Source organism: Cydia pomonella, chromosome 2 (genome assembly GCF_033807575.1).
Source record: "Cydia pomonella isolate Wapato2018A chromosome 2, ilCydPomo1, whole genome shotgun sequence".
NCBI classification, from domain to species: domain Eukaryota; kingdom Metazoa; phylum Arthropoda; class Insecta; order Lepidoptera; family Tortricidae; genus Cydia; species Cydia pomonella.
Genome location: NC_084704.1, coordinates 19,310,837 through 19,334,848, shown reverse-complemented (window position 1 = coordinate 19,334,848; position 24,012 = coordinate 19,310,837). Strand labels below are relative to the sequence as shown.

General features: G+C 36.6%; 2 protein-coding genes across 2 annotated transcripts in view; both read left to right on the top strand.

The window, feature by feature from the left end:
* LOC133534609 (uncharacterized) overlaps positions 1-24,012 on the top strand; it is a 201,521-nt gene that overhangs the window by 116,091 nt on the left and 61,418 nt on the right. The window lies entirely within an intron of this gene.
* On the top strand, positions 286-15,689 carry LOC133534590 (uncharacterized). Its single transcript, XM_061873763.1, has 7 exons — positions 286-3,210; positions 4,705-4,775; positions 5,335-5,428; positions 10,388-10,527; positions 11,536-11,643; positions 13,722-13,808; positions 14,446-15,689. Exons 2-6 carry the CDS (start codon positions 4,713-4,715, stop codon positions 13,791-13,793), a joined length of 477 nt encoding a protein of 158 aa, XP_061729747.1. The 5' UTR covers positions 286-3,210; positions 4,705-4,712; the 3' UTR covers positions 13,794-13,808; positions 14,446-15,689.

The following is a 24,012-nucleotide window of genomic DNA, read 5'->3' as shown; positions in this document are numbered from 1 at the left end:
TGTTCCTACTATGCAACCAAATGAATATTTTGTAAGTTGGCAGCAATGCATTTAGTTTGAAATTGTAGCCGTTAAATATTTTTCCTACTCCTCCACTGTTATCTGTCATTTATATATTCATGACCACGAATATAAGAACATATATAAAAGGTTTGAAGAAAAGTCTATATTGTTGTTACGAAACGTTCAAAAATGCACCCATTTTTGATCCTTGTTCGTTGTAACGGAACTACCTAATCAATTTTTGTAATAAAAAACCAACTTATAATTTCTTCTCAATTTTAATTTAATGTAATAAAATAATCTTCTAATGAATACTATTCAAATTGCATATTTTTTAATTAAAATATTAATTCAAATGTATAAATTCAACAATATTTCAAATCTCTATATTCAAATTTCACTATAGCAATTTTATATTCAAAACTCTGACAGTTCATAGATCTTTCAAAAACTTACCGTTGTTATCTGATTCCCCAACGACTATTTACTTTGCCACTTTTTGTAATTTTGGAAGTAACCAGCGTCTAAGATACTACAGTCCACTCTTATTTATTACCTCGACAACACCTGAGACCAGCGAAGAATTTACAATTTTCTATTCCTCATAACAGCACTTGTGCTTTAAAATCGCTATAACGTTACTGCGATTAATGGTTACCAACTTAACAAAATCAAAATACAGTTTCAAACTTAGTGCATTGCTGCCAACTTTCAAAACTTTCATTTGGTTGCATAGTAGAAACAATTGCTTCATAAGTCAGAAACACGCAGGTGACACCCGTAATATAGCAACACCCATAGACCGCCTAGCGTTGCTTGTTAGTCTTCATAGGCTACTGTGGCCAAAATCGAGAAAAAAAACTGTCCAAAAATTTAATTTAGCAAGGAGCAAGTACCAGGGCCTCATGAGTTACGAGAAGGTGTCGCTGACCAGCCGGGCCGCGGCGGGCCGGGCGCGTAAGAATAAGAAGGTATGCTCGTGTATCTTAGCTGTATACTTTTGGTTTGTTTACCTATATGATTCTACTATTATTCTAGTATTATTTTTGCTGACTCGTAGGAAATAGTATTTTATGCAACAGTTGTATAAGAAGGGTCAAAAAAGGCGAGTGGCGTGAGTTACAATGTGAGCCGGAGCCGAAGGCGTAGGCGAACATTGTAAAGGAATACGCCACGAGCATTTTTTGACCTACTTATACAACGTTGCATACAATATTTTTCCTACGAGTCAACAAAAATAAATCTTAATTTAGGTAAACAAAGCAAAAGTATATAGCCAAGACGCGCGAGCATACCTTGTTACGCGCCCGGCCCCGGCCGGTCAGCGACTATTCGTAACTCATGAAGCCCTGGTACTTGCTACTTGCTAAATTAAATTTTTGGACAGTTTTTTCTCAATTTTGGCCACTGTAGCCTACGGAGACTAACAAGCAACGCTAAGCGGTCTTCGTAGTCTATGGGTGTTGCTATATTACGGGTGTCACATGCGTGTTTCTGACTTATGAAGTAATTATTTTTACTATGCAACCAAATGAATATTTTGTAAGTTGGCAGCAATGCACTTAGTTTAAAACTGTATTCGTTTTGGTTTTGTTAGGTTGGTAGCCATTAATGGCAGTAACGTTATAGCTATTAAAAGCACAAGAGCGTTTATGAGGAATAGACAATATAGACTTTTCTTGAAACCTTTTATGTATGTTCTTATATTCGTGTTAATGAATGCATAAATGACAGATAACAGTAGAGGAGTAGGAAATAGTACATTACGATACAAGTGCGAAAATTAGGAAATTCGAAACGAGTGTCGATAAATTAAAACACGACCGAAGGGAGTGTTTTAAATCGACACGAGTTGCGAATTACCTATTCGCACATGTATCGTACAACGTTTTACAGTACATATGGCCCTTTCAATTTTCGACATAGTTACGTAATGTGCCAATTATCGCACTAGTGCGGTAAAGTAGCGCCATATGTACTGTAAAGTATTGTATGCAACGTTGTATAAGTAGGTCAAAAAATGCTCTTGGCGTATTCCTTTACAATGTTCGCCTACGCCTTCGGCTCCGGCTCACATTGTAACTCACGCCACTCGCCTTTTTTGACGCTTCTTATATAACGGTTGCATAAAATACTATTTAATTACTAAACTAAATACACACGGAGTTGACGCCAACGCCATCTATACGCAGGAGAAACAAGTTACTTCTCAAACCGTACGGTGCCATCTAGTTCTGTACCCCTAGTGTAAATTTGATCGACATCATAACGTGACGAACGCGTTTGCGTTAAGTCTCATTTTGTATAGGATTTTGAGTTTCCAAAACGTCCCGCTTGGCGCGCTCTTTCTAAATCCAATACAAAATGAGACTAAACGCAAACGCGTACGTCACGTTTCGAAATCGAATTTATTTACACTAGGGGTACTGTTATCAAAATAAGGTAACGATATTTTCTTACTCTCGACATCTTTTTTATGATCAAGTCTATAATTATAATTATTGCAGGATTGTGGGCTTTTTTGAGTGCCACAACGACTAAGCAGTGATTTCGGGGCGGCCCGTTAAATCTAGGAAATTCCATATTCTTTGTGCCGTAATGTTGTACCTCACGAGTCATGAGGTTGCAATCAATTCTTTAGAATAGGTGTAGAATATGGTTGCTGATTGGAAAAATACGTGAGCGAGACAACGCTATGCGCATATTGTAGATTTATAGCGACATCCCGTTCGCACACCAGAGCGACAAATCAGTGGCATTGCGAAGTTAGGTTTTTTTTAATAGGTATCTACAACGAATATTTTACGAAACTAATTTTGAATGAAACGTGCGTGTATCAATCACACTACAAACTACATAGTACAAACGACCATGAATTGGACACTGGATTAGGAAATCTACAGAAACAAGTTAACACAAGCCTTATTGCGCTTACTGTGGGACTTGGTCAATTTGTGTAATAATGTCCTATAATATTTATTTATTTATTTAAGTTATGTTTCCTATTCCCGTAAAGTTTTTAAAGCCGTTAAAGCCTATATTTCCTTGCGTGTTTTATTTAACAATTGACATCTACTTACTCACTTTTTAGGTTGCTATTCCTGTTCGAAGCGCCTACAAAGCAATACAAATGAAACAATGGGACCATAAAATGTGTAATCCGGACCGGTTTTAGCAAAGCAGCAACAGCAAGCGCCAGCTAAAAATGTAGTTTGGATGATTGCTCAGCTTGTAGTTATTTTATAAAATATGACCGCGGCCGAGAAAACGTCCCACTTTGTCGCTTGCCATAAGGATGCCTTGACAGGTTATTCCTATAAAGATACAAACAAATCTCGTCCTTATGGCAAGTTACAAATTGGTTCGTTTTGCCGGCCGCGGTCACAAATTAGGTAGTATTACATTCTTGTGTTCTTCCTAATACTTCGTGATCTTTGACACTGAATGTGAATCTCACTTAGTATAATATCTATATGTAAAAGTAACATTTTTTAATTTGAATTAAAATAAATAGGTAAATTTTATAGGTTTCTCTAATTAAAAGTATACAAGTCATTTACCATCAACCCTTACCGGGTTTAAATGCCACTTCCTCATGGGGACACCACATTTTCAACCTGATCGGGCACATTGGCGTGGTAGATACCTACTGATGGCTAATATGTGGCATGTAATGTAATGTTTAAGTTTGTTTTTTGCAACTGATTATGCAAATTTGCCTATTTGTTTAACTCGGGTGAAAGGTACCGTTTCATCCCTTGGATAACAATTTACTATACTTTAAGCTCCAGTTTAGCTTATTGTGACGGAAGAGTAACTACGGAACCCTACACTGAGCGTGGCCCGACATGCTCTTGGCCGGTTTTATTTAATTTTCATATATTACCCCGTATATTTTCCCTTACTAGATGTAGATATTTACGGAACTATATTGGATATAGGTATATTAAAAGAAGTCAAGAGAAAAAATAACACGATTTAAATAAATTAGATTCATTTACAGTTTAAACTAAGCTTAATTATTTTTTTTACAATTAACTAACGACCAATAACGATTGTCGTTAAGGAGGTGTAGGTACCTAATGCGCTCGTTTGAATTCTAATTCAAATTGATCATCTAAACATATTCATGGATAGTTCATTTACTTACTTATTTAAATTATTAAATAGAATTCCAATAACTATTCTATAATCTATAGTTCGCCGTAAGCATACTAAGCAAATAGCTAATAAGTAGGGTAAGTAGTTTAATATGATCTGAGGCCCTTTGCTTACGAAGATGATATAAATAATGACACCTATGCATGTAGGTAACTACCATCTAGGTATAGGTAATTAGGTGGGTATACCTACTAAATTTAAAGATCCGAGTAATGTCCGACACGCCAACCTGTCTGTAAATTAATATTTTCGTTTAAGTGTTCATGCCACATAATCTCTTAAAACACCATGTAGAAAAGAGGTTTTTTATGATTTTACCTGCCTTAAATGCCATGCAATTTCACACCTTATTACAAAACCGATTAGTGCCATAATGAATTACTGGCAAAACATAAACACAGTTACAAAACTACCCCTCCCCGCTAACAATGCTTAATCTGGCTCGAGCCGGCCGGCGTTTTGCACTGCTCATTACAAAGTTGTGTCTTACACCGTGTGCTTGTCTGTTCCCTTAGAATTAGTAAAACAGTGTGATAATAGTTTTAGTGATGGCGAATATTATTGACGTGGAAATGGATACCTGCGAACCAGATAGCACGGTGGAAATCATTGTAAGTTTCTTATCAATTTTTTTAAATAATATTTTAATAACTTAAATATCAATGATAGTATTAATTATTATTAGGTATTGTTTTAGAGTCAGACCAAGCTAAGTTTGCAGCGATTTTGATAGCCCTGTGTAATAAGTGGTATGTATAAACGAACGTCATAATTTCATAAATGTTTGACGTTTTAAATAACACATGCACTGTCTGGGCTGTCAAAATCTCTGCCAACTTATCTTGGTCTGACTCTATGGTCGTAAATTATATTGTTAACGCTAGGTGTTCGTTATTATATTTAAATAGTCAGTACCCCTAGTGTAACGTACGCGTTTGCGTTTAGTCTCATTTTGTATTAAATTTAGAAAGAGCGCGCCAAGCGGGACGTTTTGGAAACTCAAAATCCTATACAAAATGAGACTTAACGCAAACGCGTTCGTCACGTTATGATGTCGATCAAATTTACACTAGGGGTACTGATCTAACATGACTTTAAAGTTAAAATCTCAAATAGTAAAATACCATGCAGGTATGTTGGTGTTTAAATAATATTTTGTTTATTTTTAAGGATGTGGAAGAAGAGCCAGTGACTCAGGAGCGAACTCCGTTGCAGATTATGAGTTATGAACTTGTGGAAAGGCAGAATATGTGTGCAGCTATGGGTAAGCATTAGTTGAAACGTTAGTCAGTTACATTAAATTAACGTTTAATTATTTTAACTCAGGTAGGAAATCAATTGAATAAAAGCCATATACTTGTAATATAAAAGCACAAAAACACCTCGAGAAATCTCAGAATAACTAGAAAGGTAGAGTTTAAGAATCATGTATACGTGTCAGTAGTTGTTTATGTACCGTAGACTTCATCCTCATCCCACTATGTGATGTGTCAGTTCAGTACGCGTAAGTACCACGGTAGATTCATGTTCATTAGAAAAACCGGATAAGTTCAAATCGACCTCGGTCGGATAGCGACTAGTGTGGCTATTCGTACCTTAATTTGATATTTTCTGGAGTTCGACTTACGCTTGACCGGTTTTTATTATGCTATTGTGCTGTATATACATATTTTGATCTATAAGGACACCACGTTTAATTTTTATACGTTTTTCTACGGTATTAGGCCACCAGAGTCTAGTAAATAAAAAAGCGGCCAAGTGCGAGTCGGACTCGCCCATGAAGGGTTCCGTACCATTTATGACGTATTAAAAAAAACTACTTACTAGATCTCGTTCAAACCAATTTTCGGTGGAAGTTTGCATGGTAATGTGTATCATATATTTTTTTAGATTTTTCATTCTGTTATTTTAGAAGTTACAGGGGGGGGGGGGGGGGGGCACATTTTTCCACTTTGGAAGTGTCTCTCGCGCAAACTATTCAGTTTAGAAAAAAATGATATTAGAAACCTCAATATCATTTTTGAAGACCTATCCATAGATACCCCACACGTACGGGTTTGATGAAAAAAGATTTTATGAGTTTCAGTTCTAAGTACGGGAACCCCCAAATTTTTTTGTTCTTTTTATATTTTTGTGTAAAAATCTTAATGCGGTTCATAGAATACATCTACTTACCAAGTTTGAACAGTATAGCTCTTATAGTTTCGGAAAAAGTGGTTGTGACATAAACGGACAGACAGACGGACATGACGAATCTATAAGGGTTCCGTTTTTTGCCACGGCTACGGAACCCTTTGCCACGGCTACGGAACCCTTTGCCACGGCTACGGAATCCTTTGCCACGGCTACGGAACCCTAAAAAGACTGACCACCCGCATACAACGCTGTAAGAATGGTTGAATGAATTATTACGTTTTAGTTGTTCAGATTTAAAGCATTTTAAGCATATTCTGATTTAATGGCGCCATCTAGTGTTAGCATGTTTAACCATCTCGAAAAGCTCACGAGATGTCGCCCTTGAATAAGAATATGCTTAAATTGCTTTTATTATGCTTTTGTGTACCCAGTGGGTAAATAAAAGTGGGTACTACTCACTTACAATATTACTTTCGTGCATATAAGACGGGCCATATTACAGAGCTAAACAAAGTTAATAACCAAACAAACAGGCTTGCACTTTATAAACCGTCTTTAATGTTAGCTGGTGGAGAAATGTTACCTATTATACAATAGCCGAATTTATGGAGGATAATACTATTCTACTATGTAAGTTGTATTTAAATATATCATTATAAAACATACTTTGTTTTAATACTTAAAACATTACACTTTCATAAGTATGGTGATTTGTTTATGAATAGGTTCGGTAGGTCGTAGGTATAATTACTAGTGTTAGGACTCTGGGCGTATCATATCGGCGCGTCGATCTATTACGCATTGCGTTTTGTCACCGCCATGTGATAGATCGTTTTTGTTAATGTTTTTATTTTTATAGTCGTAAAATATGCATCATACATAAAAAATAAAAGAAAATATCTGTTAATTAATGAGATAACGCCATCGAGAGTCACGTAGTAGTATTTTTATTTGGGTATATCAATAAAATTATGATATGATACTGATACGAGAATGTACTGTAAACACTAGCTCACTATTAAATTAAAGATAAATAAGTAACTTCACTCGTGCTTAATTTAGTTTGCCGCGAAAGTCAACCAAACCAAACATTTCACAACAATAATAAACAGTAAATACGTTTTTGTTCGTCAAATTCAAACTCGCAAGCGAATTATCATTTAGCCGCATCCTTATAGGTAAAATACTAAAAACATTGTAAGCTCTATGTTAACGCATTACAGTTTTAAATCGATTGCAGGTGCAAAAATCCTTTATCGTATCAATTTAATGAAATTTGCAGTAACTCAAATGTGACTGCTACCGACCGGCCGAGCGGACCGATCCGAAGTGTTCCGAAAGCATCCGAAAGCATTGCGGAATGAGAGCGAGCGAGCAGTGAGTGCGGGTGCGAGCGGGATAGCAAAGTAATGATAGCATGGCAAACAAACATCACACATCACACCATCACGTCTCATTGCTCAATATACATTACGCGGATTGTATATAGACTTGAACGGACCTTTCGTACCGCTACCGACTACCGGCGCGTCAATCTATATTGATGCTTTACGAGTTTACGCGCGCTTCGTCCAGTCATGGGCTCGAGTGATGTTTGATTTGAAGTAATGCTTGGTTTCTCGGAGTGATGCGTAATGCAATATTACGCGTTTGAGTGATATCTCATTTGTGAAGTTATCGATGTTATTACATTTTAGCTTATAGTATTTTATGCAACAGTTGTATAAGAAGGGTCAAAAAAACGAGTGGCGTGAGTTACAATGTGAGCCGGAGCCGAAGGCGTAGCCGAACATTGTAAAGGAAAACGCCACGAGCATTTTTTGACCTACTTATACAACGTTGCATACAATATTTTTCCTACGAGTCAACAAAAATAAATCTTAATTTAGGAAAACAAAGCAAAAGTATATAGCCAAGACGCGCGAGCATACCTTGTTACGCGGCCTGGTCAGCGACACCTCGTAACTCATGAGGCCCTGGTACGGTCCAACACGGTCACGGTCACGGTCTGGTGGTGGTCTGGTGGTCTGGTGCTACTTGCTAAATTAAATTTTTGGACAGTTTTTTCTCAATTTTGGCCACCGTAGCCTACGGAGACTAACAAGCAACGCTAAGCGGTCTTCGTAGTCTATGGGTGTTGCTATGTTACGGGTGTCACATGCGTGTTTCTGACTTATGAAGTAATTATTTTTACTATGCAACCAAATGGATATTTTGTAAGTTGGCGGCAATGCATTTAGTTTAAAACTGTATTCGTTTTGGTTTTGTTAGGTTGGTAGCCATTAATCGCAGTAACGTTATAGCGATTAAAAGCACAAGAGCTTTTATGAGGAATAGACAATATAGACTTTTCTTGAAACCTTTTATGTATGTTCTTATATTCGTGTTAATGAATGCATAAATGACAGATAACAGTAGAGGAGTAGGAAAAAGTTTTTTATTGTTACTTGATTAATACTAAATACGTAAGGTATAAGTAATAATGAACAAATAAGATTAATGCTTGAATTTTATATATTAATGTGAATAACCAATAATAATTTTGCTGTACCCTTTCCGGAGGTCTCATAGCCAGTATCTCATATCACAGCGGTTAGGCAAGTCTATTTAGAAGACAGAAAGTGGTTATATTCTCTTTGGTCATAAATAGGGAGGTAGCAGCAGGTGACAGATTTTATACGCATAAAGCTAAAATGGAAATAGTATTTTATGCAACAGTTGTATAAGAAGGGTCAAAAAAGGCGAGTGGCGTGAGTTGAACTAAGTTTGAAACTGTATTTTGATTTTGTTAAGTTGGTAGCCATGAATCGCAGTAACGTTATAGCGATTTAAAGCACAAGTGCTGTTATGAGGAATAGACAATATAGACTTTTCTTGAAACCTTTATGTATGTTCTTATATTCGTGTTAATGAATGCATAAATGACAGATAACAGTAGAGGAGTAGGAAAAATAGTAAAAAGCGCCCCTTACGACAATGATGAGATTGATGAGGCACGTGGGAAATAGGTGTTGTATGGTGGTTGTCCGTGTTGAATATTTACTAGTCTCTGCTACTACTTATTATTATTTGTTGATTATAGCGTCAATATACACTGACTTTCTGAAGTCAACTGTATACGTATTATGGTTTATGAGATACAGCATGCTGACAAATCGACGGAAAGCTAGCGGAGGCCAAAGAGTAGTGCGGAGGCTCAGGAATAGGGTCTCCTAAGCACCTTTAAGACGAAACCGTAGAAATTCTGACATGCAAATAGATGAACGAACAAACGAAGTGGTTTGCAGTAGGACCTCTGATCGTATAAGTTCTTCCCAGAGGCGGCGCTAATAGGCGTGGGCGACGTGAGCGACCGCCTACGTCCTCGCGGTCTAAGAGTAAGAGGGGCATCGCGCCTCAAATACGTATTTATAACTGGGAAGAGTGGGAAGCAACGTAAAACAATATTCGTCGTTTCTTGCACCACCAGAGGGCCTCGCTAAATGTACCTTGCCCACACCATAATTAACCGCCACTGCTACTACCTAATTAACCTAAAACAGACTTATTAACGTTACGTTTCCAGCGTTTACGTTTTATACCTTCTAATCTACTTATTAATCCATGGAAGAATAAAACAAGAAGACCTACAACGTCTGTACAAAGTCGCGTTCCTCTTATATTCAGTTTATTGCCAGATGGCGTCACTAACGGAGCCGGTCTGAGGTTCACCCATTTTATTCGGCGCTTAGATCTCTGGGCTACAACCGCGAAAATCGAAGTTCGTCAATTGCGGGCATGTTTCTCTGTCACTCTAATTACGTTTTAGTGAGAGTAAAAGAGAAAGATCCCCGCAATTTGCGAAATTCGGTTTTCGCGGTAGGCCCCCTGTCCTCGGATTCCAATACCGCAACTCTATCTAGTGAGCTGAAGTTGAGTTATTTTGAAGTAGGTCTCAGTTCCACGCATTCTGTTAAATTACCTACGTCAACTTCTCTTCAATAGTTGGCGCTGAATATTGGAAAAACGCGACTATATATGTATACACTGTCATTCTTCTTGTTTTATTCGTTCATGTCAGCAGTACCTCATTTTTTGTATATTTTAGTGGCAGCCAGTATTCGAGACAGAGACCGCGTCCGTTCACAACTAGAAGAAGCCCGAAAACGGCGTGCGAGCGTCACGGCGGATTATCTGCAGGTGATGCAGTTGAGTAAAAATGCTACTCGAAGCCTCGCGGACATCAAAGTGAGTATCTGCTTAGTCAACAGGGGCCCATTTCTCGAACGCTATTAGTCTAATATTATTAGTTCGTGGACTTGACAGTTCGTGGACTAATAATATTAGTCTAATACCGTTCGAGAAATTGGCCCCAGCATTAGCTATTAAGGAATTAAAAAAACTTAGCTGTAGTGTCCAGTGTCCAAAGAATGTTTTCTTTATTGACCGAACTAAAACCAACAGCGCGAAAGCGACCGATGGTGCGTCTATCTAGCTTGGTGCTGGGCCGCAAAAGGTCGAAAATCTTTACAAAGGGATTCAAAAGTAAGAAAATAACTTTGATCTCATGGTACACATACAACTTAGTCAACTTACCTTACCCGTAATAATGACCATACGAATAAGAACATATTATTAGAGGGAAATATTTTTGACATGATAAAGATTCGTCACATATTTTTTTCTTATATTCTGGGTATTTTATATTGCCAGAGCTCAACGAGGGGCGGGAGGGGGTTATTAGGGTCGGCAACGCGCATTTAACTCCTCTGGAGTTGCAGGCGTACATAGGCTTACCATCAGGCGGGCCGTATGCTTGTTTTCCACCGACGTAGTATTAAAAAAAAAAATCAAGTAATAATAGTACGAAGTAAAGCAACATAAGCATAGTTTGTCATTAAGAGCGAAATGTACCATGTGATCGTCCATACAAAATTCTCCATGATTTTATTAGTATGTTATTGACACAATGAAAAACTAGGTTTATAGATTTTCCTTTTTTTTTCACAATTTGAAATACAAAAAAAAAATTATAAATAATCCGCTAAATAGGATTCGCTTTAAAAAAATATTTTTTTAATTCGAATCCTATAAACCTGGAATATATTATGCTAAAGCGATCGACATCAAAATCAAAGTGATTTGTTAAGATTTAGTAAGTGGAAAACGTTTTCTCCCGAAATGGAATTTCATAGAGAAAGTACCGTTATTCTTATTTCGCTAGTAACGCAAAACTATTCTTCCCTGTTTTTCCAGGTTTCACTTGAGGACGCAATGAGGAAGCGCGTTGCTCTGTTGAAAGAAATCGAAACTGAAAAGATGTGGAGACCGCCGAGCGCTGAAATGTGCATAAAAAAGCAGCAGGTATGATTTCAGTTGTTTTGTTCTACTATATAAAAAATACCGATAACCAATGAGTTACGTAGTAGGGAAGGTTTAGTTAGGAACATATTTTAGGAAAAGTACCCACACGCTGTAGATGACTCATGACGATGTTTGCACCGATATATGTCAGAATACAAGACCTTATGTATGTTAAACACAAGAGTTATATTGAATAGGCGAATTTACCTCACCGATGGTCTTACCAACATTCACTTTGCCAATGTATCGTGGGTTGCATAATCAGGGGCGTATTTACCCTAGGGCCAAGGGGGCCATGGCCCGGGGCGGCAGGCGGAAAAAAAATGCATTTGTGTTTATTATATGGGGCGGCCCAGGCACGCCAGGCCAGCCGCCAAATATTAAACAAAACACCTTTGTGCATAATGGATCGTAGCCAACGGACGTTATGTGACATGCCAATTCAAACGTACACTGCATGATGTCATTAAGTAAACCCCTCCCCGCCAGGTGTGACGTCGCATATTTAGCAATTTTGTTTTCAATGAAATGGTGATTCGAATGGTATGATTATTTTAATGAAAAAGTATTCTTCATAAAGGAAAAGAAATATTATAGTAGTTTAATGTGACTGCTACATAATAAAAGGCATTAAAATACCCGAGTGTGGGTTTAAGAAACGAACGAAGTGAGTTTCTTAAAAGGATCACACGAGAGTGTTTTAATGCCTAATTATGTACAGTTACATACACTATTTTATCTACACACATATTATAAACTTTCTATGATATATTCACTAACCCAAATTACAGCCAACGTTGGGGCATCGTTGCTTTCTTGGCGGAATTCGCGGATATGTGGTGGCGTCACCGGAATATTTTTATCACTCATTTTACACGAAACTTTTGTTATAGTTACTTTAAAAACAATAAAACAAATTCATTTTATACTAAAAACTAATTAAAAGATAAACTATACGTCAAATGGCGGTACTTAAATGAAAACTTTTTTCACGCATGTCACGCATCCGTAGTTTTTTTTTTAATTCAGAGGCAGAGTCGGGGGTCTATTTCCGTATCATGTGAGATTTATCAAAATTGTAAATTGTAATTGTTGTATGCAATTGACATTAATTTCGAACAAAAAGGCATCTCGAATGATATTAGAATAGAGGTCAAATCGAATTGCTTTTTTTTCCAGAGATGTTCCAAATTTGAATGTCATTATCAAATCGATTTTGATGTAGTTATGATTATGAAGCAATTGCATCATTATCACAGATAAGAAATTTGTTGTAACAAAACAGTTTATCGTAATGTTGGCTATTATTTACGGATTTTGAAGCCATCATAGAGGGTGTATGATATGTGTGTAGATAAAAAGAAATTATAACAATAAAAAAACGATGTATCATTCCAAAAACTCGTAACGGGCTCTGCGGGAGATTTCCATAAAGCATGCCATAAGGCCCGCATTCTGGGAACTGTTTCATTGGTCGATAGAGCCCGTATGCGGGGTGCGGGAGATTTCCAGAACGTATGCCATTATTATGAGTTACACTTGTCGTTATACCACCTTACCGCCTGCGGGGAGCCACCCGCATGCTGTATATCGACCGAACTATCGACTTATGAGTTTCACTAGTCGTTATACCGCCTGCGGGGACTCCCCGCACGGTTTATATCGACCGAGCAAATAATGGATTAATAGCTAACTGTAACTGTAAGCAAATTCAAAATATGAAAAACAATTTTCGGTTACTGATGAATTTAAAGTGACATCACAACATCTATGACTCCCCCCTCCCCCGTGTCACAATATGTCACATTTTCTTGACCTAAACGTGTGACGTAATAAATGGATGACTCCATCCTATCTTATCAAAGTCCCCCGCCGCGTCTGTCTGTATGTTGGTGACAAACTCAAAACTACTGAACAGATGTTCACGCGGTTTTCACCTAACAATACTTCTTGAGGAAGGTTTACTTTAGGTGTATAATTTTTCAAGGTTTACCAGTGCGAAGCCGGGGCAGGTCCTTAGTATATGTATAAGTAGTTCTGAGTGTTGCATTGACATTTTTATTTGTATGTATTTTCAGGAGCTAAAGGAAAGAGTAGAACATATGAGAGCGATTTTGGGTATGGGCAAAATACGCACACCCGATGATTGATAACTTTGTAATGCGGTAAGTAATTTTTCACCATACCGGCTCCTAAAGGCTATCTTTATACTTTAAAAAACTGATGACAAAGTAGTATTTTATCCAGAGTGGCAAAGTAGTTAGATGCAAAATTTGATTATTTTTTTTATTTATATTTATTCATTTCATAAATTTTTATTAAAATTAAATGTGGACATGTTTTCTCATGTTGGCTACCTACCTTTTGCATGCATTAACTTACAGATGATGATTTTAAGTGATAATTATTTAATTAATAACGTTTATTTGAATTTGATTTGTAATGTTTTAGTTAGTATTTTCCCGCGATAATACGGTGAAAAATTTAGTTTCACTCGGGAGCAAAGTTTTTTTAACCCTTGAAAACCCCCGCAACGCTTAAATCCCACTTTATTAACCATTTTGGATCCCTATCTTTCGCTTGCTCGGGTATTAATATCAGCACGAGGGGTTAAACAAAATCTGTACTTCCTTGTATTGCAACATAAATAAGAAAGTAAGTAAGTAAATATTCTTTATTGCACCAACAATTATACATTTTACACACATGTAAAACTACAAATGTATACATGTTACTATTCTGTAAAAGTAAGAAACTTTAAAGACTGACGATTCCGAATTAATTCTCTGTATTTTTTTTCAGGTCAATTACATAGAAGAGTAGGTAAACTCTTATTACTAGTCTAAAGATATTAGTCACATACAATACATACATTGTAATAATTTTAGTTAATTCATTACGACAATGATTCTAATTTTCTTGCGATTTTAATATTACTAGTCCTAAAATGTTAGTCAAAATAAGTTCTCTCAAGGTCGTTTCCGTAATTTATGTTACGGTAAACTATCAGCAAAGTTAAGGATTCTTGTAATTTTATTTGATAATTATAGTCGGTCAAGCCATTTTTTCTGTAGAAAAAGGCAGCAAATTTTAAATATGTATGTATAGGCGCGAAGGATTATTGTCCCACAGAAAATTAGAATCTTGCGCCTTTTTTTACTGACAAAGTTGTTTGACAGACTATACTAAAATAAGATTTATTATAATATTACAATTGAATAAGTTCCATTATTGATGAAGTACCCATTTTTTTCTATGCTTATCATAAAAGGATAGGAACTCTTGTGTAAGCTAAACTACTGTGATCGTCCTTTTTTCTTTGACATTATTCAGATTTTATACTTCAAGGTGATTCACTAGAGACGACCGGAGAGAAATAAATGGAAGTATTTTAATGATGTATCGAACCTTGACTACAGAAAATTTAAATAAGGTAAGATGGGGTAAGACGAACATAGTTTATTTTGCTCGGGACAAGACAGTATGAGGATTCATACAAGTGTTTGTCTTGCCCCGGTGATAGTTTACCCCACCTTACCTTAACTAGTCTAAATTTGTAGTCGGGGAAAAATGTAGGTGAGCTCTTCCTCATACATACCTTCCTACGGCTACGGATAGTACCTACTTATTAAGTTTGATGAAATGTAAATTATGTTGAAATGGAATAGAGTTGCATTTCTTATGTGTAGTAAAATTTTCATACAAAGACAAATCAACTCTATTTCCTACTACAGAAATTCAAATTTCACATGAAAATTTTATTTTGTTGTACGGCTGTACATAACCTAACATAATTTTTTAAAACCCGGCAATATTAACTGTTGTTTTTGTGCATTACGTCTTTTAGCACAATCGGAATAGAACAAACCTCGAAATTTCTTGGACCGTCCTGAAATTTGTTATGTATGTAAATTAAAGGCCCCTTATTCATGTCCATACTATTTGACATTTGGGTACCTCGAGGAATCGCAGCCATCTTGGAAAAATTGTACCATCCTGGAGAAATTCGCGTTTTACACGTAGAGTCAAATACAGAGAAACGTGACCCCCCCCCCCCCCCGCATAGACTGAGTTACAGGGTGTACTGAATCTTCAGTACTTAAACCCATAACCCTACTTTCTGGTGAAGTCGCAGTCAAGTAAAATATGTTTATATTGGGGTAGATCATGTACAAATGTATACACAAGAGTGTAATTCATATCCCTCCGAGTTTCCTATTAAAAGAATGTCCCCTGGAAGTGTATAAGCGCAAAACCTAGATTCAGCAAGTATTTTCTATAACAAGATGTATTTTTTTCGCGAAGATATCTGGGACTTTTTTGTGTAGAATTTAAAAGCTTAAATGTATGTATGTCTATGTGTGTGGCTTACACCATATTTTCCGAGATAACGTAGATTTTGAGTACCTAAAACGCGAATTTCCCCAGAACTCATGAATAAGGAGCCTTTAATTTACATACATACCAAATTTCAAGACTGTCCAAGAAATTTTGAGATTAGTTCTATTCTGATTGTACTATTTGTAATGTGAACGTACGTAGGTGCCAAGGAGGAAGTGCTATTTAGCCTATTTAAAAATTGGTCATCTCTTAACTTAAAGTGATGTGGTGCTAAGTCAAAGATATGTTTTAAAAACGTACTGCTCTTCCGCGTAAGAGTAAGTACATTTGCCCTGTGATTTTGAATGTTAACTATCAGAGTAACGTAACTATATCAAAAATAATATGTTTGATAGAAAGATAGTCGAGTAATTAATAAAGCTGACATGCTTTAATAGTTGTGTATGTGATAATTGTACAAAACGTGTATTTGAACGCATTCGCATCTTTTTTCTAACATTACTACTAACTCAGCGTGTTGGCGAGTCTGAAAATGTCATGTCATTGTAACTTATAGTTGGTGTCATCCAGGATGACGCGCCGATTTGTCAAATCGAATCTTTAATTACATGACAATACGAGTCAAGGCACGTGTCGTCGTGAATGACACCATCTATGATTAATGAGAGTTATTAACTTATTAGTTTCTTAACATTTTATGTGTCTATTTAGGTTATGTATAGGTAGAATAATGAGTTTGACATTTTGAATGATGATTTGTTCTCGTAGGTATTTGAAACTAATAAGTGATGCCACTTTTGCTTGTAGGATTTAAATAAATAAATCTGATGGCGCAATCGGCATATAGATAGTCAAACCAAGATATGTTGATTTTGGTAGCCCAGACGGTGCAAGGGTTACTTTGAACGTCAAACTTCTATGAAATATAGATAGTGCATCGAATGGTGGAGGTTAACAGATTGTAATGATTGTTTTTTGTCAATTTGTATAACCCAATCTTAAGGCTCCACCGCTGATGTAGTCACCGGACAGGGCATATTACCCCAATTAGCATTGGCGCCCTCATTAGGGGAAATGTGTTTTCTAAATAAACCAATCCATTTTTGTATAATCCAGTATATTGTTGTAGTCCTACTGATTCCCCAACTTTTGGTTTTTGTCACATAGTTTTATTTTCCTTAATTTTAGCTTTATCAGCTTAACGGCCAATGGTCGCCACATTTTTCCGTTTAGGTGATGATGTCGAAAGTAATATAAAACTATATCATATATGAAGGTCAAAATTTGCGGAATAAGAAGGACAACAACACCTATTAATATTCTGATTTATACAGAAATTAATTGGTTTTTTGAAAACACAATTCTCCTAATGAGTGCGCCACTGGACGGTCGAATCATTGTTTTATGTTTTACACGTCGCACATTTAAAATAGGTTTAGAATAATAGGGGATCGGATTGGCTGTTTAAAACTTTGTTGCTTTCGATTCGTCAGTACCTACTTATAAACAAGTTTCCATGAATAAGGTACAAACAAGCAAATGTTATGTCTGTTATTTTTGATGTTTATTTAGGAACATTAAGGAATAATATTTATTCCTTAATGTAAAATATACTTCTTTATTAGTCCGATGCCCTATTCCGAGTATGGACCTAAATGTACATATAGTTACAAATAGCTACTTCATGTACGGTCCAGGAGATTATTTAGCAGTTTACGGTTCACTTTACGCTGGATATCTCTTAGCATAAGTATGTACAACCTAATTTACTTGAACAGCAAATTACTAAACAATCAGTTTCCTCGACCGTATATTACTTATTGATCAAGGCCGGAAATGGTCAAGATATGTATATATATATATATATATATATATATTTAATTTATCTACACACATATCATAAACCCTCATTGATGCCTTCAAAATCCGTAAATAATAGCCAACATTACGATAATAGTATTTTATGCAACAGTTGTATAAGAAGGGTCAAAAAAGGCGAGTGGCGTGAGTTACAATGTGAGCCGGAGCCGAAGGCGTAGGCGAACATTGTAAAGGAATACGCCACGAGCATTTTTTGACCTACTTATACAACGTTGCATACAATATTTTTCCTACGAGTCAACAAAAATAAATCTTAATTTAGGTAAACAAAGCAAAAGTATATAGCCAAGACGCGCGAGCATACCTTGTTACGCGCCCGGCCCGCCCCGGGCTGCGGCCGGCCGGTCGGCGACACCTCGTAACTCATGAGGCCCTGGTACTTGCTACTTGCTAAATAAAATTTTTGGACAGTTTTTTCTCTATTTTGGCCACCGTAGCCTACGGAGACTAACAAGCAACGCTAAGCGGTCTTCGTAGTCTATGGGTGTTGCTATATTACGGGTGTCACATGCGTGTTTCTGACTTATGAAGTAATTATTTTTACTATGCAACCAAATGAATATTTTGTAAGTTGGCAGCAATGCACTTAGTTTAAAACTATTCGTTTTGGTTTTGTTAGGTTGGTAGCCATTAATCGCAGTAACGTTATAGCGATTAAAAGCACAAGAGCTTTTATGAGGAATAGACAATATAGACTTTTCTTGAAACCTTTTATGTATGTTCTTATATTCGTGTTAATGAATGCATAAATGACAGATAACAGTAGAGGAGTAGGAAAACTGTTTTGTTACAACAAATTTCTTATCTGTGATAATGATGCAATTGCTTCATAATCATAACTACATCAAAATCGATTTGGTTATGACTTCAAATTTGGAACATCTCTGAATAAAAAAGCAATTCGATTTGACCTCTATTCTAATATCAGTCGAGATGCCGTTTTGTTCGTATTGCCGTTTTGTTCGAAATGAAATGTCAATTGCATACAATTTTGACATATCTCGCATGTTAATTTGTATCGAATGATACGGAAATAGGCCTCCGACTCCATTTTGTCTCTGGATTAAAAAAAAAAAATACATGCGTGAAAAAAGTTTTCATTTACCGCCATTTAACGTACAGTTTATCTTTTAATTAGTTTTTAAGTATAAAATGAATATCTTTTGTTGTTTTTAAGGTAACTATAGCAAAAGTTTCGTGTTAAATAAGCGATAAAAATATTTCGGTGACGCCACCACATATCCGCGAGTTCCGCCAAGAGAGCAACGATTTGGCAATTTGGTGGAGGCTGTAATTTGGGTTAGTGAATATTTCATAGAAAGTTTATAATATGTGTTTAGATAAAATAGTGTATGTAACTGTACATAATTAGGCATTAAAACACTCGTGTGATCTTTTTAAGAAACTCATTTCGTACGTTTCTTAAACCCACACTCGTGTATTTTAATGCCTTTTATTATGTAGCAGTCACATAAACTACTATTTTACCTAGCTATTATAATTATTTTTATAATATTATTGTGATAAAACTCGTCAATATTATAGTTATAGTGTATTAAGTATCTAATTTAAAGTTGTGGGATATTTTAGCATTTAAAATAAAGTATAAAAGTACATCCATGCGAGTACCTTATTCAAGTAGACATGTACTAGAAATATCCCACAAGTGCCCAACTTATATTTTCACATCTGTCATTTTAACTTAAGGGTGTTAATTAAAGACATTAAAACAATAAATATTAATTTATTTACATCGACCTTGAAAATATATAAAAATGTCGGAATCACAGTACCTTTTGTGAGATTATCTCCAATCATTTGTGTTTAATCATTATCATTATTGAACAGATTTATACATAGTATGTACAATACTACAATTTTTTGTACAAAAGTATACACATGATACCAGGCTGGCATTTTGCTTAGATAGGGTAATAGTTGCCCACGTTTAAAATATCCGGGCTGTTACCGAGGCGAATCCGTATCAAATATCTATTTCACTCCTATGAAGAAGTGTGACAAGGGGGAGGGTTTAAAAGAACAAAATTTTGTGCGATGTAAATGTAATGGACGACCAGTTTTTCTGGCTGCCAGTCATGCGATATACCGACATACTTGCTTGTTATTATTTAAATAAAAAATGGTTATAGGTAAAAACTTAGTAGATGTTTTACTTACGTGTACAGTCAAGGTACTAAATACCTTGACCGGTTTCGATATTTCATACCTTAACTGAACCTAGTTATCTGCAGTTTACAAAAACGTAGGTAATCATTATATCTTCAAGACAAAAAACGGATTGGTTATGGGTTTAACATCTCGACAATTTACACATTTAAGACGACAATACATAAATACATACAAGGAAGACATTCGATTATGGTTATATAAATAATCAGTCTAGAAAAACATTTTAGTGTCAGCATTTACAATAAGTACGTAATTGAGTACATTGAGTTGATGTAAAATCCATCTGACTGAAGTCCATATAACATTTGCAAGAAAGTGTCCAGCGCAGCATTACTAAGCGTGGGTTTCTGCACCACGAACACTCCACGAACTGATCGAAGTTAAATACTTAGTGCAAGAGGGATGGAAGTATAGTAGTAGGACGAATATTTTATAGATCAAACTCGGATAACCGCGATGGTTTTTTTTCATTAGCTAGTTTCTTTAGCGTATCTAATCCCTTCAGCGAATTAAATAGTTTGCCGATTTGATGTAACCGGCTCTAAACGTAATAAGGCTTTAATGAAAAATTAACAAAAAAATGGAGCCGTGAATTTTTGATAAATAGTAGGTATATAATAATATATAAATAAATAAATAAATATTATAGGACTTTATTACACAAATTGACTAAGTCCCACAGTAAGCTCAATAAGGCTTGTGTTGAGGGTACTTAGACAACGATATATATAATATATAAATATTTATAAATACTTAAATACATAGAAAACACCCATGACTCAGGAACAAATATCCATGCTCATCACACGAATACATGCCCTTACCAGGATTTGAACCCGGGACCATCAGCTACAATACAATACAACATATACATACATACATATTGATTACAATTGTGTTGTTAATTAAATTTATATCCAATAAAGTAAAACAATATAATATAAGTACAATCAAATCTATTTTAAATATGCATGTTGAATTTCGAGATAACGGAACATAAAGAAATAAGACGCAGATTACTCTACGTCTGATTGGAATGTAATATTAACTGCAAATGAAATATGAACTGTCGGTATTTGTAATTGAAGCAATGTTGGCAAGTAGGTAGTTATTAATAACTTATACACTATTTACTATATGACAATTGTCGAATAAAGGTAAAATTTACTACTAAGATAATGATAAAACTAAGCATTAATTGTTAAATACACAATCTAGTTAAATTATCAACTATTTATAGACTAAACTTGCCTCTAAATCGATAGAAAAGAGCATTCTATGGAATAGGAGTTTGTTTTTGCGATAATGATCCCTGGCTGTATAATAGAAAACACATGATTGATTTTCTTAAATTAATTAAGTACCTTATGAGAGTTATGAGCATTTTATATTATAAACAATACTTTCATAAAAGTAAATGGACGAATGGTGCTTCCTATCTCAAACATTCATCCATCAAATGTTTTAATTGTTTTAAAAACGTTCATTAACGTTGTCAAAACGTATACACAACACTAACAATACTGACATCACCGAACTGATGTTCAATTGATTTATTGCTTTTTTTTTACAATTCTCCAATATTTCTAATTTACTTCACAAATTGTATAATGGAATTATGTAGGTGCGTCACGTCAAACAATGATAAATCTGTTTCAAAAATATTAACTGAAATAATTTACATCTTCAAATAAAAAGACATTAAACATACAAGTCGAACGGGTAAATAAACCTCTGTCAATTAGAATCTTGCATAGTTACTCTACCAACCATGAGTGTAGTCAATAAGTTAATTCTGGGCTGAGCTAAATACTACGAGTACCTACAGAGATATCTACAATAAATACGATCGCAGAGACCGGCAACTCAGTCCTCGAGCTGAGTAGGCAATTGAACAAAGAACATTCATTGTTGTTGGGTAACCAGTAGAACTTACCCCGTTGCAATAAGTCTTACGACTAGTTAGCGAGCGGGCACGCGCGAGAGGTTCCGGAACAATCCTATTTGCATTTTGCGCAAGACGCTTTATCTCTCGACTGCAATAGGGACCGTGCGCGTTGGAGGGTCTGCCATCTTGTGGCCTGAATCGGAACAATAAACATGTAAATTAACACGTCACGTGTTTTGTTGTGCATGGTAGGTTCTGCCATCTTGTGGGCTACATTGGAACAATAAACATCACATTTACGCCTCGCGCCAAAAATCTGACGGCTCCTGTGCTGCCTCCTACAGTTCATGCACGCTCCCTATACTGTTAAAAAATATACACAACGTGATCCAGCTTTGAGTCGTATATTAGGGTATTTAAGAGATCAGTGGCCGGAAACTAATGATTTCAAAACATTGCAACCGTACTTTAATCGGAAGGCGGAGTTATATGAGGAGTTAGGCTGTATTATGTGGGGCCACAGGGTCGTCATTCCTGAGTCGTTTCGCAGTACGGTCTTACAAGCGTTGCATGAGTGCCATATGGGCATAGTTAAAACTAAGGCCTTGGTGAGAAGTTATGTTTGGTGGCCAGGGCTTGACGAGGCCGTCGAAGGTCTGTGCCGTGCATGCCCCGTGTGCGGCGGAGGCCGACGCGCTACCCAGGCAGGCGCCGAGCCTTTGGTCGTGGCCAGGAAAAGCATGGTCACGTGTACATATGGATTATTTAGGGCCATTTTTTGGAAAGCTATATTTGGTAATAGTGGACGCGGGGTCGAAATGGTTAGAGGTCTTTGAAGTACCCAGTACGGCAGCGTACACTAACACACATAACGGACCACCGTACAGTAGCGTAGAACTGGCTACTTACTTAAGTAACGAGGGTGTAGATCATATTTTTGCCGCTCCGTACCACCCCTCATCTAATGCTGCCGCTGAAAATGGGGTACGCACGATTAAGAGGGTTATTTGTAAAGCGGTACATCAAAATATTAACGTTAATTTAGCCTTAAATAAGTTTTTGCTATACTATCGGAATACCGAGCACTGCTCGACGGGGGTGAGTCCCGCAGCGCTCATGTTAGGAAAACAGGTGCGCACCAAGCTAGACGCGTTAAGGCCAGACTGTGAGTCCAAAGTCCACGCGGCGCAAAAGCGACAAGAGCGGAACTGCGGCGGCACATCCGAGCGAATGTATGAGCTCGGAGAACATGTGTGGGTGCGTCAGTATCAAGGGGGAACGAAGTGGTTCCCAGGTGAGGTCACGCAAAAGCTAGACACTAGGGATTATCAGGTTTTAGACGAGCAGGGTAGGTCGGCACATAGGCATAGTGATCAGCTTAAACGCAGAACTAGGTACTCGTTGGTTTGCCCTGACAGCCCACCACGGCAGGGGAGTTGCCCATCTTTGGAAGGAAAGGTTCAGCCTGTGACTCCAGTCCGGAGGTCGCAAGGTCTTTGATGGCTGATAGTGCACCGGAGGCGAGTATCTTGAGCCCTAATGTAGAAAGTGCAAAGCCACTAGGGCTCAAAAATGAAGAGTCCGATTTTATTGCGGGAAAAGTCATACCAGACTCGAACCCGCCAACCGCCTTACCGCTCCGACCCCGTCCGGTACGTCAATGTCGTGTGGATAATCCGCCGCATTATAAGGTGTAATACGTAATTAATATAAATGTATTAGTCAATAATAACATGTATTAGCCATAAGTATTATTAGTTGTTAGTTATAGAATAAGTGTTATTCAACACAATAAAAAAATGTATCATTTAGGTATGCCCAACTAAGCTTATAGTTTTGTATAATGGGCAGCTTTGGAACAGTTGTAACTTTGCTAATTTGTCCTAAAATGTTAGTTCTAGGGTTTGTCATTAGAGTGGAGGTGTAGTGTAGGTACATCTATATTTTAGCGGGTAGAAATAATCTGCTGTCATTGGATGTGTCATTCCGAATATACCGTTACTCCGTGATTAATTGTTTTATTTCATTGCTCCTATATTTCAATTTGTGTCATGTATTCCACCGTAGAG